The sequence below is a fragment of the Hypanus sabinus genome, chromosome 5 (genome assembly GCF_030144855.1).
Source record: "Hypanus sabinus isolate sHypSab1 chromosome 5, sHypSab1.hap1, whole genome shotgun sequence".
Taxonomy (NCBI): domain Eukaryota; kingdom Metazoa; phylum Chordata; class Chondrichthyes; order Myliobatiformes; family Dasyatidae; genus Hypanus; species Hypanus sabinus.
The window spans coordinates 1,386,758-1,406,252 of NC_082710.1; the positions used below are offsets into that span (position 1 = coordinate 1,386,758).

Below are 19,495 nucleotides of genomic sequence, written 5' to 3' on the forward strand. Positions count from 1 at the left end.
CACCTTCCCCAACCCCACCTTCTACCAACACCCCAGTCATCATGGACTCAACTTCACTACTGAGCAGGTGAGAAGAGCTCGGGGGAAACTCAGACACGACAAAGCACTGGGACTAGAAAGTGTGAACCCCAATGTCCTGAAGGACTGTGCTGAGCAGTTTTAAGTTCTCCATTGCATTTTCCATCTGAGTCTCAGCCTGGAAAAGGTCCTGACTGTGTGGAAAACCTTGTGTGGTCCCAATACCCAAGAAGGACCAACCGAAAGTATTGAATGACTATGGTCCAGTGGCCCTCACCTCACATTATGAAGACCCTAGAGAGGCTGATCCTAACTCAACTCCAACCCCTGGTCAAATCAGCCCCCTATCTCCTGCAGTTTGCCTATCAGGAGCACATTGTCACATACCTGTGAACAGAGCCTACTCCCATTTGGATAACCAGGGCAGTACTGTGAGGATTATTTTTTTTGATTTCCCAAGTGTCTTCAATACAGTGCATCTCTCATTGCTAGGGGAACAGCTTCATTCAAAGCAGGTTGGCACTTCTACTGTCTCCTGGATAATGGACTATCCTGGAAAGGATGTGTGATCATTGGAGAGAGACCAGAGGAAGTTCAGTGGGATGATTCCAGGAACGAAAGAGTTAACATATGAGGAGCATTTGGCAGCTTTGGTCCTGGACTCACTGGAATTTGGATGTATGGGGATCTCATTGAAACCTTCCGAATGTTGAAAGGATGAGATAAGGTGAATGCGGAGAGGATGTTTTCTATGGTGGAAGTACCTAGAACTGGGGGCACAGCCTCAAAACTGAGGGATGACCTTGTAAAACAGACGGAAAGAGAAATTCTTTTAGCTCGAAAGTAGTGAACCTGTGGAATGCTCTACATAGACTGCAGTGAAGGTCAAGTCCATGGGTATATTTAAGGTGGAAGTTGATATTTCCCTGATCAGTCAGGCCATCAAAGGATTTAGCAAGGAGGCAGGTGTATGAGGTTGTGTGGGATACAGGATCAGCTATGATGGAATGGTGGAGCAGGCTTGATGAGTTGAATGACCTAATTCTGCTCTTGCGTCTTACCGAAATGCTTGGATTAGAATTCATGAAACTCATTAAGTACAGCAAATGAATGAGCAGGAAGAACTAAGAAATAAGGCAAGTATAGTCAGCATTCAGTGAATTTTGAACTGCAGAATGCTCCATGCATAACTGTATGGTATGTAATCGTATATGTCACATGAAATAAAAAGCACAAGGTTCTTAATTGTAGTATAAGGTAGCAGAGGTGTAGAGAAGTATAAAACTTGAGAAATATATAAATCCAAGGGATTCTGCAGATGCTGAAAAACAAGGAGTACACTCAGCAGGTGAGGCAGCTTCTATGGATGGGGAAAAAAGAAATTACATTTCAGCCGAGAGAACATGCAGTGGTCTGGAGAATAGATTTCCAGCCATTTGTGAGCAACTCACTCACACATGACTGAGAACTTGGCCCATTTTCCAGATCAAAGCAAGGTAATAAGGGAAAATGGAGATCCGCTGTTAAGTTAGAAAGAGGAGGTACAAGGCATGTAATGAATATATCAGAATGCTTAGTCAGGAAGCAAGTGTCTGGTATTGAGTATTTTTAAAAACATATTACCTCCTCCATCGTCTCCTCCACTTGGGCTTGCACAGGTTCAGGTGATCTAAGGCTAATTGGCACAAAAGCTGGTGCTTTGTTGACCTCCTCTGGATTGATGGGATAGATGTCCTCCTCGTGTTCTGCATCTGATTCTTCATCATCCTCCTCCTCTTGGAATGCTCTCAGGGTAACAAGTGGCTTCTTTGTTGTTCCTTGGCTTCTGCTACCAGCAGTTTTAATCTGAGCCTCCTTTTTACCCAACACTTTGCTGACTTTGGATTTAGTTTTCTGAGATCGAACCAGTCTAGATCTGACTTTGCCCTCACTGTCTCCCTCAGATGAGAAGGGAGGAGCTGGCGGTGGTTGATTTGCTGAAGGGTTATAAAATGTTGTAGGCTTGGGCTGCCTCCCAGATCTACAATAGAAACAAATTTACCTCTTGTGTCTATGCAACTCAATCCACAGATACATAAAGATAAAATTTAGCTTTATTGGTCATGTGTACATTGAAACAGTGACAAATCGAATAAGCAAGGGTTGTGCTGGGCAGCCAACAAGTGTTGACGTGCTTCCGGCACCAATAGAGTATACCATTAACTCATTATCCCTTAACATATGTCTTTGGAATGTGGGAGGAAACTGAAGCATCCATAAGAAACCTACACGGTCACAGGGAGAACATAAAATCTCCTTACAGGCAGCAGCAGGAATTGAACTCCCATATTATAGGTGGTGCTATATAGCTTGGCACTAGGTTAAGGTTGGTGCTTAATTGCTACCCACTGTCACCCTTTTCTCAATTTATGTTGTGTTTTGAATAGTACATCTGAAAATGAGCACCATATTTTCACAAAAACGTGTAACTTTAACTAAAGGAGTATCATCACTGTAAGATTCTGAGCTGAGTGGCCTAATAACAGGACTTTGACATTCTACAGGCCATCAGTTAGTCAACAAATACTCAGCAGATGGGATTTCTTCCTTTGATTGAGGAACTAAGGTCACCAACAAAAGTACTCCGACTGCCAACAGGGATCGAGATAAACTACATCAAGCTTAAACCAAGACCAGAACCATTCATGTTATGCTTACTCGATGAGTTGGCATTGGGCAAAATTCAGGTGTGGATGCAAATGATCAAGATGATCAAGATAAATGACCAAATCCACAGAGGGGTATTCAATTGAAAAGTGAACACTGATGCCAATAGATTCCCATACCTGGTTGGCTTGCTCATGATATTTTCCTGAAAAGCAGCTAATGTTAACTCCTCCTGCTCATTCTGTTCATCATGCTGAAATGTCTTTTCCAATTGTTGTTCTTTGTTAAAATTGCCAGTCTTCCTTGGTCGCTCGGTGATCGAATGAGGAACATTTTTGCTCTTTGATTCCACAGTGTCTGAACATGCAGCATCGAGAAACTGGGATTCTGACTGGAAACCAAAGCAAAACTGGTTTTACAGTTGAACTGATCAGTACTAATGATTGAATTATCAACACGAACAAGTTGTTCACTATGTACCTGTTATCAGATCTATACTCTGGCAATAATTTCACTACCAAATTAAAGACTCAGTGAAAAGAAAGATGCATAAATATGTATTTTATTCAGCTTTGTAATTAATCCAATTAATTTTAGCTATTCGTCGATAGGAACTACATAGACAATTAGCTTGAGAAAAAAGATGGTTTAACTGATTATGCAATTAACAACTCACACCCTTCCTCGTGGGAGCTGGCCAGTGTATAAATTTGAAGGGCTTAAGTTTGAAGAATTCTGATCAGCCATAGGTCATATATAACTGGGCATAAGAGTTCACCTCGGAGTGTATTTTGGAATGATATACGATTGGAAGTGTTACATCTTTCTTCTAATTTTTAAAAAGGAAAACAGTTTTCAGAGGGTTTCTAAAGCTTTAGGAGCAGCTGGATTGTACGTGAATAGTGAGAGAACTTGGACCACAGTTTCCAGGTGAAAGCAAGTTAGTAAGGGAAATGAGAGATCAGCCAACAGAAGCACAGAAACCCTACAGCACAATACAGGCCCTTCAGCAATGCTGTGCCAAACATCTACTTACTTTAGAATTTACCTAGGGTAACCCATAGCCCTCTATTTTTCCAAGCTCCATGTACCAATCCAGGAGTCTCTTAAAAGACCCTATCGTATCTGCCTCCACAACCATTGCTGGAAGCCCATTCCATGCACTCACCACTCTCTGCGTAAAAAAAAACTTAACCTTGACATCACCTCTGTACCTACTTCTAAGCACCTTAAAACTGTGCCCTCTTGTGTTAGTCATTTCAGCCTTGGGGAAAAACCTCTTACTATCCACACGATCAATGCCTCTCATCATCTTATACACCTTTATCACTGCTCTATAATTATAGACTCATTGGTCTATAATTTCCTGGGCTACCTCTACTCCTTTTCTTGAATAAGGGAACAACTTCTGCAACCCTCCAATCCTCCGGAACCTCTCCCATCCCCATTGATGATGCAAAGACCATTGCCAGAGGCTCAGCAATCTCCTCCCATGCCTCCCACCGTAGCTTGGGGTACATCTCATCTAGTCCCGGAAACTTATCCAACTTGATGCTTTCCAAAAGCTCCAGCACATCCTCTTTCTTAATGTCCATATGCTCAAGCTTTTCAATCCACCGTAAGTCATCACTACAATCGTCAAGATTCTTTAATGTAGTGAATACTGCAGCAAAGTATACATTAAGTACCTCTGCGATCTCCTCCGGTTCCATATACACGTTTCCACTGTCACACTTGATTGGTCCTATTCTCTCACATCTTATCCTCTTGCTCTTCACATACCTGTAGAATGACTTAGTGTTTTCTTTAACCCTGCTCGGCAAGGCCTTCTCATGGCCCCTTTTGGCTCGAATTTCATTCTTAAGCTCCTTCCTGCTAGCCTTATAATCTTATAACCATATAACCATTACAGCACGGAAACAGGCCATCTCAGCCCTTCTAGTCCATGCTGATGCTCACACTCACCTAGTCCCACTGGCCCGCACTCAGCCCATAACCCTCCATTCCTTTCCTGTCCATATACCTATCCAATTTTACTTTAAATGACAATACCGAACCTGCCTCTACCACTTCTACTGGAAGATCGTTCCACACAGCTACCACTCTCTGAGTAAAGGAATTCCCCCTCGTGTTACCCTTAAACTTTTGCCCCCTAACTCTCAAATCATGTCCTCTTGTTTGAATCTCCCCTACTCTCAATGGAAAAATCCTATCCACGTCAACTCGATCTATCGCCCCCATTATCTTAAATACCTCAATCAAGTCCCCCTTCAACTTTCTACGCTCCAAGGAATAAAACCTATCTTGTTCGACCTTTCCCTGTAACTTAGGTGCTGAAACCCAGGTAACATTCTAGATCTTTGTAGATTCTAGATCTCTATCATTATCTAGTTTTTTGAAACTTTTGTAAGCTTTTCTTTTTGACTAGATTTTCAACAGCCTTTGTACGGCATGTTTCCTGTATCCTACTATCGTTTCCCTGTCTCAGTGGAACATTCCTATGCAGAATGCCACTCAAATATCCCCTGGACATTTGCCACATTTCTGCCGTGCATTTCCCTGAGAACATCTGTTCCCAATTTATGCTTTCAAGTTCCTGCCTAATAGCTTCATATTTCCCCTTACTCCAGTTAAACACCTTCCTAACTTGTTTGTTCCCATCCCTCTCCAATGTAAAGGAGATAGAAGTTATGATCACTATCTCCAAAATGGTCTCCCACTGAGAGATCTGACACCTGACCAGGTTCAATTCCCAACACCAGATCAAGTACAGCCTCTCCTCGTGTAGGCTTATCTACATATTGTGTCAGGAAACCTTCCTGGACACACCTAACAAATCCCACCCCATCTAAACCCCTTGCTCTAGCTAGATAGAACCAGAGAACATTACAGCACAGAAACAGGCCTTTTGGCCCTTCTTGGCTGTGCCGAACCATTTTTCTGCCTAGTCCCACTGACCTGCACCTGGGCCATATCCCACAAAACCCCTCTCATCCATATACCTGTCCAAGTTTTTCTTAAATATTAAAAGTGAGCCCACATTCACCACTTCATCTGGCAACTCATTCCACACTCCCACCATTCTCTGCGTGAAGAAGCCCCCCCCCAATGTTCCCTTTAAACTTTCCCCCTTCACCCTTCTCATGACCTCCGTTTTTTTTTTCTCCCCTAGCCTCAGTGGAAAAAGCCTGCTTGCATTCACTCTATCTATACCCATCATAATTTTATATACCTCTATCAAATTACCCCTCATTCTCCTACGCACCAGGGAATAAAGTCCTAACCTACTCAACCTTTCTCTGTAACTCAGTTTCTCAAGTCCCAGCAACATCCTTGTAAACCTTCTCTGCACTCTTTCAACCTTATTAATATCCTTCCTGTAATTAGGTGACCAAAACTGCACATGATACTCCAAATTCGGTCTCACCAATGTCTTACACAATCTCACCATTACATTCCAACTCTTATACTCAATACTTCGATTTATAAAGGCCAATGTACCAAAAGCTCTCTTTACGACCCTATCCACCTGTGATGCCACTTTTAGGGAATTATGTATCTGTACTCCCAGATCCCTCTGTTCTGAACCACGGTGGACTTCACAGCTGAACAAGTGAAAAGGCAGCTGAAACGTCTCCACCCAAGCAAGGATGCAAGCCCAGATGGTGTCAGCCCCAGGGTGCTCAAAGCCTGTCCCCCCCAGCTATGTGGAGTACTTCACCATGTCTTCAACCTGAGCCTGAGTCTCCAGAGGGTTCCTGTGCTGTGGAAGATGTCCTGCCTCGTCCCTGTGCCAAAGACGCCACGCCCCAGTGGCTCCAATAACTACAGACCGGTGGCATTGACCTCACACATCATGAAGACCCTGGAGAGACTTGTTCTAGAGCAGCTCCGGCCTATGGTTAGGCCACACTTAGACCCCCTCCAGTTCACCTACCAGTCCTGACTAGGAGTTGAGGATGCCATCGTCTACCTGCTGAACTGTGTCTATGCCCACCTGGACAAGCCGGTGAGCACTGTGAGGGTCATGTTTTTTGACTTCTCCAGTGCGTTCAAAACCATCCGCCCTGTGCTGCTGAGTGAGAAGTTGACAGTGATGCAGGTGGATGCTTCCCTGGTGTCATGGATTATTGATTACCTGACTGGCAGACCACAGTACGTGCGCTTGCAACACTGTCAGACAAGAGTGGTCAGCAGCACTGGGGCTCCACAGGGGACTGTCCTGTGTCCCTTTCACTTCACCATCTACACCTCCGACTTTAACTACTGCAAAGAGTCTTGCCATCTTCAGAAGTTTTCTGATGACTCTGCCATAGTTGGATGCTTCAGCAAGGGAGATGAGGTGGAGTACAGGGAAACGGTGGGAAACTTTTTCACATGGTGTGAACAGAATTATCTGCAGCTTAATGTGAAAAAGACTAAGGAGCTGGTGGTATTCCTGAGGAGGGCTAAGGCACCAGCGATCCCTGTTTCCATCCAAGGGGTCAATGTGGACATGGTGGAGGATTACAAATACCTGGGGATACAAATTGACAATAAACTGGACTGGTCAAAGAACACTGAGGCTGTCTACAAGAAGGGTCAGAGCCACCTCTACTTTCTGAGGAGACTGAGGTCCTTTAACATCTGCCGGACAATGCTGAGGATATTCTACGACTCTGTGGTGGCCAATGCTATCATGTTTGCTGTTGTGTGCTGGGGCAGCAGGCTGAGGGTAGCAGACACCAACAGAATCAACAAACTCATTCGTAAGGCCAGTGATGTTGTGGGGGTGGAACTGGACTCTCTGACGGTGGTGTCTGAAAAGAGGATGCTGTCCAAGTTGCATGCCATCTTGGACAATGTCTCCCATCCACCTCATAATGTACTGGTTAGGCACAGGAGTACATTCAGCCAAAGACTCATTCCACCAAGTTGCAACACTGAGCGTCATAGCAAGTAATTCCTGCCTGTGGTCATCAAACTTTACAACTCCTCCCTCGGAGTATCAGACATCCTGAGCCAATAGGCTGGTCCTGGACTTATTTCCACTTGGCATAATTTACTTATCATTATTTAATTATTTATGGTTTTATATTGCTATATTTCTACACTATTCTCAGTTAGTGAGACAGTAACGAAATCCAATTTTCTTCGGGATCAATAAAGTATGTCTGTCTGTCTGTCTACTGCACTCCTCAGTGTCCTACCATTTACCTTGTATCATCTACCTTGGTTTGACCTTCTAAAGTGCAATACCTCACACTTGTCCGCATTAAACTCCATCTGCCATTTTTCTGCCCATTCCTCCAACTGGTCCAAATCCCTCTGCAAGCTTTGAAAACCTTCCTCACTGTCCACTACATCTCCAGTCTTTGTATCATCAGTTTTTGCCACATCATCATCCAGATCATTGATATAGATGACAAATAACAATGGACCCAGCACTGATCCCTGTGGCACACCACTAGTCACAGGTCTCCACTCAGAGTGGCAATCCTTCACTACCATTCTCTGGCTTCTTCCATTGAGCAAATGTCTAATCCAATCTACTACCTCTTCATGTATACCTAGTGACTGAATCTTCCTAACTAACCTCCCATGCGGGACCTTGTCAAAGGCCTTACTGAAGTCCATGTATACAACATCCACTGCCTTCCCTTCATCCACTTTCTTGGTAACTTCCTCGAAAAACTCTAATAGATTGGTTAAACATAACCTACCACGCACAAAGCCATGCTGACTTTTTCTAATAAGTTCCTGTCTATCCAAATACTTGTAGATCCTATCTCTTAGTATTCCTTCCAATAATTTACCTACCACCAATGTCAAACTTACCGGCCTATATTTCCCAGCTTACTTTTTAAGCCTTTTTTAAACAACGGAACTACATGAGCTATCCTCCAATCCTCTGGCACCTGACCTGTGGTTATCGACATTTTAAATATTTCTGCCAGGGCCCCTGCAATTTCAACACTAGTCTCCTTCAAGGTCCAAGGGAATACCCTGTCAGGTCCTGGGGATTTATCTACTTTGATTTGCCTCAAGACAGCAAGCACCTCCTCCTCGTCAATCTGTATAAGTTCCATGACATCCCTACTTGTTTGCCTTGTTTCCATCAACTCCATTCCAGTTTCCTTTGTAAATGTAGATGCAAAAAGCCCATTTAATATCTCTCCCATTTCTTTTGGTTCCATACGTAGCTGACTGCTCTGATATTCAAGAGGACCAATTTTATCCCTTACTATCCTTTTGCTCTTAACATACCTGTAGAAGCTCCGAGGATTATCCTTCACCCTAACTGCCAAAGCAACCTCATGTCTTCTTTTAGCCCTCCTGATTTCTTTCTTAAGTATTTTCTTACTCTTTTTATACTCCTCAAGCATCTTATTTCCTCTGTTGCCTGTACATGTTATACATGTCTCTCTTCTTCTTTATCAGAGTTCCAATATCCCTCGAGAACCAAGGTTCCTTATTCTTATTCACTTTGCCTTTAATCCTGACAGGAACATACAAACTCTGCACTCTTAAAAGTTCTCCTTTGAAGGCCTCCCACTTACCAATCACATCCTTGCCAGAGAACAACCTGTCCCAACCTACGCTTTTTAGATCCTTTCTCATTTCTTCAAGTTTAGAATCTCAACCTGAGGACCAGATCTATCTTTATCCATGATCAAATTGAAACAAATGGTGTTGTGATCACTGGAACCAAAGTGTTCCCCTACACACTCTTCCGCCATCTGCCCTAACTCATTTCCTAATAGGAGATCTAATATTGCATCCTCCCCAGTTGGTACATCTATATATTGATTTAGAAAACTTTCCTGAACATATTTCACAAACTCTAACCCATCTGGACCTTTAACAGTATGGGAGTCCCAATCAATGTGCTGAAAATTAAAATCCCCTACAATCACAACTTTCTGTCTCCTGCAGTTGTCTGTTATCTCTCTGCAGATTTGCTCCTCCAATTCTCGCTGACTATTGGGTGGTCTATAATACAACCCTATTAATGTGGTCATACCTTTCCTGTTTCTCAGCTCCACCCATATGGCCTCGGTAGACAAGCCCTCTAATCTGTCCTGCCGAAGCACTGCTGTAATATTTTCCCTGACTAGCAAAGCCACCACCCCACCCTTCATCCCTCTGCCTCTATCACGTCTGAAACATCGGAACCCTGGAACCCTGGAGATACCAATCAATATTTGGGAAATTAAATTCTCCCACCACGACAACCCTGTTATTATTACACCTTCCCAGAATCTGTCTCCCTATCTGCTCCTTGACGTCCCTGTTACTATTAGGTGGTCTATAAAAAAAACACTAAGTTATTATAACCATATAACAATTACAGCATGGAAACAGGCCATCTCGGCCCTTTTAGTCCGTTACTCTCACCTCGTCCCACCTACCTGCACTCAGACCATAACCTCCATTTCTTTCCTGGCCATAAACCTATCCAACTTTTTTTTAAATGACAAAATCGATCCTGCCTCTACCTTTTCTACTGGAAACTCGTTCCACACAGCTACCACCCTGAGTAATCTACATAATGATCCCTTCCTGATTCTAACTTCAACCCACAGAGACTCAGTAGACAATCCCGCCATGACTTCCTCCTTTTCTACAGCTGTGACACCATCTCTGATCAGCAGTGCCATGCCCCCACCTCTTTTGCCTCCCTCCCTGTCCTTTCTGAAACATCTTGGCACTCTAAATAACCATTCCTGCCCGAGCCACCCAAGTCTTTGCAATGGCCACAACATCATAGCTCCAAGTATCGATCCACACTCTAAGCTCATCCATTTTGTTCATGATGCTTCTTGCATTAGCCTGTTTTCAGGACCTCCTCCATTTTCCTACCTATGTCATTGGTACCAATATGTACCACAACTTCTGGCTGTTCACCTTACCACTTCAGGATATCATTGAGAAGATATGAAACATCCCAGACCCTGGCACCTGTGAGGCAACCTACCATCCGAGTTTCTTTCCTGTGGCCACAGAATCACCTGCCTGACCCCCTAACTATAGAATCCCCTATCACTACTGCCTTCCTCTTCCCTTCCCTACCGTTCTGAGCCACAGGGCCAGACTCTGTGACCAGAGGCACGGCCACTGTTGCTTCCCCCAGGTAAGCTGTCGTTTCCCCCCCCCTCCCCCAACAGCACTCAAACAGGAGTACTTATCGTTAAGGGGCACAGCCTTGACTAGTCCATACTGCACCATTCGTCGCCATTGGGCTATAAATGTGCAGAAGTAGCGTGTGGTTAAGTGTCTTGCTCAAGGACACACACTGTGTCCTCGAGGCTGAGGCTCGAACTAATGACCTTCAGATCACTAGCCCAAAGCCTTAACCACTTGGCCACACACCAACAGGGGTACTCTCTAATATCTAACTCCTGCTCTTCCCTCTCCTGTTACCCACTTATCTCTCTCTCAAGGGCCCGGTGTGACTACTTGCCTAAAACTCCTCTCTATAACTTCCTAACTTTCCCTAACCAGACGAAGGTAATCGAGCTGCAGCCCGTTATCGCCAAAGCTTGATTGAGCCAAAGCCCTACCACTGTCTCAGATCACTCCGCTGGGCAGTGTCTCCCTTTTATGCCAGAACCTTCCCAGCAATCTAAGTCACGATTGAAAGCAATAGGTTGAGAAGAAGCAATACAAGTCATGTAATGAAGTTTGTCATAGTGCTGAGTTGGGAAGCAGGTGGCTGATACTGAGTATTTGTGCAAATCATTTAACATCAACACTCTAATTCAAGAGAGTGGCCAAGCACTTGGCTACAGACAAAATCTGCATATTTTCTTCAAAAAAATAAATTGAAATTAGTTACGCAGCAAGGCAAATTTCAGGACATATGACAGCTTACTACACATACTCCATGAATGCACAGGCAAGTTCCACTTTGAGAAGATTAGAGTACAAACTAAAATGAAAGACAGAGGACAAGGAAAACTGTACAACTGGAAACTGGGCATTGATGACAAGAGAACATGATAAACGTGTGAAAGTGATAGAATTGTCAGTTGGATAATGAAAGATTTATTTTCAGATTCTATATAAAAGAATGCTTATAGAAACATAGAAAACCTACAGCACAATACAGGGCCTTTGGCCCACAAAGTTCTGCAGAACATGTCCCTAACTTAGAAATTACTAGGCTTACCCATAGCTCTCTTATTTTCTAAGATCCACCTACCTATCCAAAAGTCCCTTAAAATACCCTATCATATCCGCCTCCACCACCATTGCTGTTCCACTATTCCACGCATTCACCACTCTCTGAGTAAAAAAAACTTACCCCTGACATCTCCTTTGTACCTACTCCCCAGCACCTTAAACCAGTGCCCTCTTGTGGCAACCATCTCAGCCCTGGGAAAAAGCCTCTGACTATCCACATGATCAATGCCTCTCATCATTTTATACACCTCGATCAGGTCACCTCTCATTCTCTTTCGCTCCGAGGAGAAAAGGCCGAGTTCCCTCAACCTGTTTTCATAAGGCATGCTCTCCAATCCAGACAATATCCTTGTAAATCTCCTCTGCACCCTTTCTATGCTTTCCATATCCTTCGTATAGTGAGGCAACCAGAACTGAACACAAATGTGGTCTGACCAGGATCCTATAAAGCTGCAACATTACCCCTCAGCTCCTAAATTCAATTCCATGATTAATTAAGGCCAATACTCTGTATGCCTTCTTAACCACAGTCAACCTGTGCAGCTGCTTTGAGCGTCCTATAGACTCGGACCCCAAAATCCCTCTGATCCTCCACACTGACAAGAGTCTTACCATTAATACTATAATCTGCCATCATATTTGACCTACAAAATGAACCACTTCACACTTATCTGGGTTGAACTCCATCTGCCACTTCTCAGCCCAGTTTTGCATACTATCAATTCCCATTGTAACCTCTGACAGCCCTCCACACTATCCACAACAACTCCAACCTTTGTGTCATCAGCAAATTTACTAACCTATCCGTCCATTTCCTCATCCAGGTCCTTTATAAAAATCACAAAGAGTAAGGGTCCCAGAACAGCTCCCTGAGGCACCACACTGGTCACTGATCTCCATGCAGAATATAACCTGTCTACAACCATTCTTTGCCTTCTGTGGGCAAGCCAGTTCTGGATCCACAAAGCAATGTCCCCTTGGAGCCCATGCCTCTTTACTTTCTCAATAAGCCTTGCATGGGGTACCTTATCAAATGCCTTGCTGAAATCCATATACACTACATCTACTGCTCTTCCTTCATCAAGATGTTTAGTCACATCCTCAAAAAATTCAATCAGGCTTGCAAGGCACGACCTGCCCTTGACAAAGCCATGCTGACTATTCCTAATCATATTATACCACTCCAAATGTTCATCAATCCTGCCTCTCAAGATCTTTTCCATCAACGTACCAATCACTGAGGTAAGACTCACAGGTATATAATTTCCTGGGCCATCTCTACTCCCTTTCTTGAATAAGGGAGTAACACCCACAACCCACCAATTCTCCGGAATCTCTCCCACCTCCACTGATGATGCAAAGATCATTGCCAGAGGCTCGGAAATCTCCTCCCCCGCCTCCCACAGTAGCCTGGGGTACACCTCATCCAGTCCTGGCGACTTATCCAACTTGATGCTTTCCAAAAGCTCCAGCACATCCACTTTGTTAATATCTACATGCTCAAGCTTTTCAGTCCACTGCAAGTCATCACTACAATCACCAATATCCTTTTCTATAGTGAATACTGAAGTATTCATAAAGTTCCTCTGCTATTTCCTCTGGTTCTATACATACTTTTCCACTGTCACACTTAATTGGTCCTATTCGTTCATGTCTTATCCTCTTGCTCTTCATATACTTGTAGAATGCCTTGGGGTTTTCCTTAATCCTACCCGCCAAGGCCTTCTCATGTCCACTTCTGGGTCTCCTAATTTCCTTCTTAAACTCCTTCCTGTTAGCCTTATAATCTTCTAGATCTCTAACATTACCTAGCTCCCTGAACCTTTTGTAAGCTTTTCTTTTCTTGAGTAGATTTACTACAGCCTTTGTACACCATGGTTTCTGTACCCCACCATAACTTCCCTGTCTCATTAGAATGTTACTATGCAGAACTCCACACAAATATCCCCTGAACATTTGCCACACTTATTCCATGCCTTTCCCTGAGAACATCTGTTCCCAATTTATGCTTCCATGTTCCTGCCTGATAGCCTCATAATTCCCTTTACTCCAACTAAACGCTTTTCTAACTTGTCTGTTCCTATCTCTCTCCAGTGCTGTTGTAAAGGAGGTAGAATTATGATCACTATCTCCAAAATGCTCTTCCACTGAGAGATCTGACACCTGATCAGGTTCATTTCCCAATACCAAATCAAGTACGGCCTCTCCTCCTGTAGGCTTATCTACATATTGTGTCAAGAAACCTTCCTGAACACACCTAACAAACTCCACCCCATCGAAACCCCTTGTTCTAGGGAGATGCCAATCAATATTTGGGAAATTAATATCTCCCACCACAACCTCACTGTTATTATTACACCTTTCCAGGATCTGTTTCCCTATCTGCTCCTCGGTATCCCTGTTATTATTGGGCACCTATAAAAAGCACCCAGTAGAGTTATTGAACCCTTCCTGTTCCTAACCTCCACCCACAGAGACTCCATAGACAATCCCTCCATGGCGTCCACCCTTTCTGCAGCCGTGACACTATCTCTGATTAATAGTGCCACGCCCCCAGCTCTTTTATCTCCCTCCCTGTCCTTTCTGAAACATCTTAAACCCAGGACCTGAAGTAACCATTCCTGTCCCTGAGCCATCCAAGTCTCTGTTACAGCCACATCATAGCTCTAAGTACTGATCCACACTCTAAGCTCATCCACTTTGTTCACAGCACTCCTTGCGTTAAAATAGACACATCTCAAACCATCGGTCTGAGTGTGACCCCTCTCTATCACCTGCCTATCCTCCCTCACACACTGCCTACAAGCTTTCTCTATTTGTGAGCCAACCTCCTCTTCCCCAGTCTCTTCAGTTCGGTTCCCACCCCCCAACAATTCTAGTTTAAACTCTCCCCAGTATGCCAAAGCACAATCAGCACATTCATCAAAATGATGTAAAATATAAGAGACTTTAGTATTAGATCTACCAGAGATGCTGCAAGTTTTGCTTCATTGGTTCCTTTGGACTGATTCTGGACTGCGCCCGGCTGTGTTGAAACTGTATCCACAACGTTTGCATTCTGGCGGTGAGCCTCACTTTCTTTATTAACAGCAAGACCAGGACTGAGTTCCATAATATCTTGAGTTGCAATATTATTTTCTTGTCGTGCAGCTGTTTTTCTTTCCTGCATTGATGCATCTTTCCTTATCACTGCTCTCCCTAAATTTGGCTTGGGCTTCTGCAAACGGCTCCTTACTGATCGGCCTGGTTTCTCTACAAATCTGAAGAAAAGCAAATATTAATATACAAAATCCAAATCCAACACTTAAATTACTGAAATATTTCATACTTTTTCAATTTAATGACTCCTTATAATATTCCTTATAACATACAAGAAGTTTCTCCATATTTCTCAATCTTTGTATTTGGTCACATGTGAACTACATAACTTAGAGCAGTTCAGCACTTTGTGTAAAACCAAGTTATCCTATCCGGAGACATAACAGCTTGGTACGGCAACTGCTCTGCCCATGACCACAAGAAACTGCAGTGTTCTGGACATAGTTCAGCACATCCCTGAAAACAGCCTCCCCTCTGTCAACACTTCTCACCACCTCAGTACAGAACGTAATCAAAAACCCCACCCATCTGGACATTCTTTATTATCCCTTCTCCCATCAGTCAGAAGACACAAATGCAAAGAACGATATATCACCAGGCTCAAAGCAGCTTCTACCCCACTATTATAAGTCTACTGAATTGTTCCCTAGTTTGATAAGATTGATTTTTGAACTCAAAATCCACCATTATGAACATGCACCTTATTGTCGACCTGCACTGCACTATCTCTGTACCTATTACACCATTCTGTGTCTGTTATTGTTTTATCTTCTACTCTAAGAATTAGATAGGAAATAACATGCCATTAAGGCTATATGAGGATTTGGATGGACAGAACCATCTGGTAGATAATTTCTAATCAAGCTAACAAGAGTTTTTGGAGGAGTTTACAAGGTAAGAGCCCATGGCATTACAGGAAAGATACAAGCACGGATAAAGCATTAGCTGATTGGCAGGAGGCAAAGACTGGGAATAAAGGCAGCCTTTTCTGGTTGACTTGACATGTTCCGCAGGAGTCTGCATTGGAACCGCTTCTTTTCATGATGTATGTCAACAATGTGGATGATGAAATTGATGGTTTTGTGGCAACGTTTGGGGACAATATGAAAACAGGTGGAGGGGCAGGTAGTGTTGAGGAAGCAGAGAGGCTGCAGAAGGACTTAGAAAGATTAGAATGGGCAAGGAGGTGGAAGATGGAATACAGTGTCGGGAAGTGGAAAGACTATTTTACAAACGGGGAGAAAACTCAAAATTGGGAGTGCAAGGGATTTGGGAGCCCTCATGCAGGATTCCCCGAAGGTTAATTTGCAGGTTGAATCAATGGGGAGGAAGACAAATGCAATGTTAGCATTCATTTCAAGAGGACCACAATATAAAAACAAAGGTGTAATGCCAAGAAGGTGTAAGGACTGGTAAGACCTCATTTGGAGTATTGTGAGCAGTTCTGGATGCCTTATTTAAGAAAGGATAGAACCATGGAACTACAGAACACTACAGCACTGAAAACAGGCCATTCAGCCCTTCTAGTCTGTGCTGAAACATTATTCTGCTAGTCCCATTGACTTGCACCCAGTCCATAACCCTCCACACCTCTCATCCATGTATCTATCCAATTTATTCTTAAATGTGCTAACACCGGAGAGGGATCAAAGGAGGTTTACAAGAATGATTCTGGGAATGAAAGGGTTATCATATGAGTAGTGATTGAAGCCTCTGAGTCTGTACTTGCTGGAATTTAAAAGAAAGAGGGGATCTCACTGAAAAATATCAAATGTAGAAAGGCCTAGGTAGAGGGAATGTGAAAAGGATGTTTCCTTTAGTGGGGAAATTGGGACCAGAGGGCACAACCTCAAAATAGAACAATGTCCATTTAGAAAAGAGAGGAGAAATTTCTTTCGCTAGATGGTGGTGAATCGATGGAATTCATTGTCACAGATGGTTGTGGAGGCCAGGTCATTGGGTTAATTTAAGGAGAAGGTTGATGGGTTCTTGATTAATCAGGGCCTGAAAGGTTATGGGGAGAAGACAAGAGAATGGGATTGACGTGAAAATGAATCAGCCATGATTAAATAGTGGAGAAGACTCATTGGCCAGGTGACTGAATTCTGCTCCTATATCTTAGGTCTTATGGTTACCAAGAAGATAGATAAAATAACAGCAGTGTACACGCATAGGAAGGCCTCTGGCAAAGTTCTACATGTGAGGTTGGGCCAGAATGTTAAGACACTTGGCTTCAGGATAAGGTAGACATTTGAATTCAACACTGGTTTTGCAGGAGAAGCCAAACAGTGGTAGTGGAGCATTGTCTCTCTCTGTCTGGAGGCGGGTGATTAGTGGTATGCCGTAAGTTTTGGTACTGTGTGCATTGTTGTTTATCATCTATGTTAATGAGTGGCAAAATGGTTGTTGTGATGTGTAGTGTGGTTGTCCCCCGCTGGTTAGCAGTCTTGTGAAAAGGAGAGCTGAATACCTAAGTCTCTGCCTACCACAACATAGCCTCTCCAACAGCAAACCTCATGTAGTGCCTCCTCTATGGTGACACATGAAAATTGAACTGCTTTCAGATTCAGGATGAACTACAGAGGACAAGAGGCACCTCCGCATGTAGCACACAGATCCACTGGCGTGTGGACACGACCTGGGGCTCATAAACAGATCTTCAGCTACGGGTAAATACCCCACTGCCTTGTAGGCAATCTCGGGAGAGATGAAGGCTAGAGGAGCAAACCCAGACAGAAAAATCTGGCGTGGAGCCGAGGGCAGCTGGACATCACTGAACATCCCTCTGGCAGCTCCTGCAGCCAAGCTGGTGCTAAACCTATCGCCAAGCTGGTGCCCAAATGTATTGCCAAGCGTTGGTTTTCTGAACCAACATATCGAGGAACCAACTAGAGAGCAGGCCATTCTAGATTGGGTATTGAGCAATGAGGAAGGTTTAGGTAGCAATCTTGTCGTGCGAGGCCCCTTGGGTAAGAGTGACCATAATATGGTGGAATTCTTCATTAAGATGGAGAGTGACATAATTAATTCAGAAACAAAGGTTCTGAACTTAAAGAAGGATAACTTTGAAGGTATGAGACTTGAATTAGCTAAGATAGACTGGCAAATGATACTGAAAGGGTTGATGGTGGATATGCAATGGCAAGCATTTAAAGAATGCATGGATGTACTACAACAACAGTTCATCCCAGTTTGGCAAAAGAATAAACCAGGGAAGGTAGTGCACCCTTGGCTGACAAGGGAAATTAGGGATAGTATCAAGTCCAAAGAAGAAACATATAAATTAGCAAAAAAAAGTGGCACACCTGAAGACTGGGAGAAATTCAGAGACCAGCAGAGGAGGCAAAGGGCTTAATTAGGAAAGGGAAAAAAGATTATGAGAGAAAGCTGGCAGGGAACATAAAAACTGACTGTAAAAGCTTTTATAGATATGTGAAAAGAAAATGATTGGTCAAGACAAATGTAGGTCCCTTACAGACAGAAACAGGTGAATTGATCATAAGGAACAAAGACATGGCAGACCAATTGAATAACTACTTTGGTTCTGTCTTCACTAAGGAGGACATAAGTAATCTTCCGGAAATAGTAAGGAACTAAGGGTCTAGTGAGATGGAGGAACTGAGGGAAATAAACGTTAGTAGGGAAGTGGTGTTAGGTAAATTGAAGGGATTAAGGGCAGATAAATTCCCAGGGCCAGATGGTCTGCATCCCAGAGTGCTTAAGGAAGTAGCCCAGGAAATAGTGGATGCATTAGTGATAATTTTTCAAAACTCCTTAGATTCTGGATTAGTTCCTGAGGATTGGAGGGTGGCTAATGTAACCCCACTTTTTAAAAAAGGAGGGAGAGAGAAACCAGGGAATTATAGACCGGTTAGTCTGACATTGGTGGTGGGGAAAATGCTAGAGTTGGTTATCAAAAATGTGATAACAGCACGTTTGGAAAGAGGTGAAATCATCGGACAAAGTCAGCACGGATTTGTGAAAGAAAAATCATGTCTGACAAATCTTATAGAACTTTTTGAAGATGTAACTAGTAGAGTGAATAGGAGAGAACCAGTGGTTTTTGACAAGGTCCCACACAGGAGATTAGTGTGCAAACTTAAAGCACACAGTATTGGGGTATGGTATTGATGTGGATAGAGAATTGGTTGGCAAACAGGAAGCAAAGAGTGGGAGTAAACAGGACCTTTTCAGAATGGCAGGCAGTGACAAGTGGGGTACCGCAAGGCTTGGTGCTGGGACCCCAGTTTACAATATATATTAATGATTTAGACAAGGGAATTAAATGCAGCATCTCCAAGTTTATGGATGACACAAAGCTGGGCGGCAGTGTTAGCTGTGAGGAGGGTGCTAAGAGGATGCAGGGTGACTTGGATAGGTTAGGTGAGTGGGCAAATTCATGGCAGATGCAATTTAATGTGGATAAATGTGAGGTTATCCACTTTGGTGGCAAGAACAGGAAAGCAGATTATTATCCGAATGGTGGCCAATTAGGAAAAGGGAAGATGCAACGAGACCTGGGTGTCATTGTACACCAGTCCTTGAAGGTGGGCATGCAGGTACAGCA

At 43.5% G+C, this 19,495-nt stretch overlaps 1 protein-coding gene across 1 annotated transcript in view; it reads right to left on the reverse strand.

The window, feature by feature from the left end:
• LOC132393882 (transcription factor TFIIIB component B'' homolog) overlaps nt 1-19,495 on the reverse strand; it is a 143,306-nt gene that overhangs the window by 65,634 nt on the left and 58,177 nt on the right. The window contains exons 15-17 of the mRNA XM_059969288.1: nt 14,795-15,089; nt 2,844-3,055; nt 1,642-2,038 (exon numbers count right to left, since the gene is read on the reverse strand). Of these exons, the coding sequence (XP_059825271.1) occupies nt 1,642-2,038; nt 2,844-3,055; nt 14,795-15,089 (904 nt within the window). The remainder of the gene's footprint in view (nt 1-1,641; nt 2,039-2,843; nt 3,056-14,794; nt 15,090-19,495) is intronic.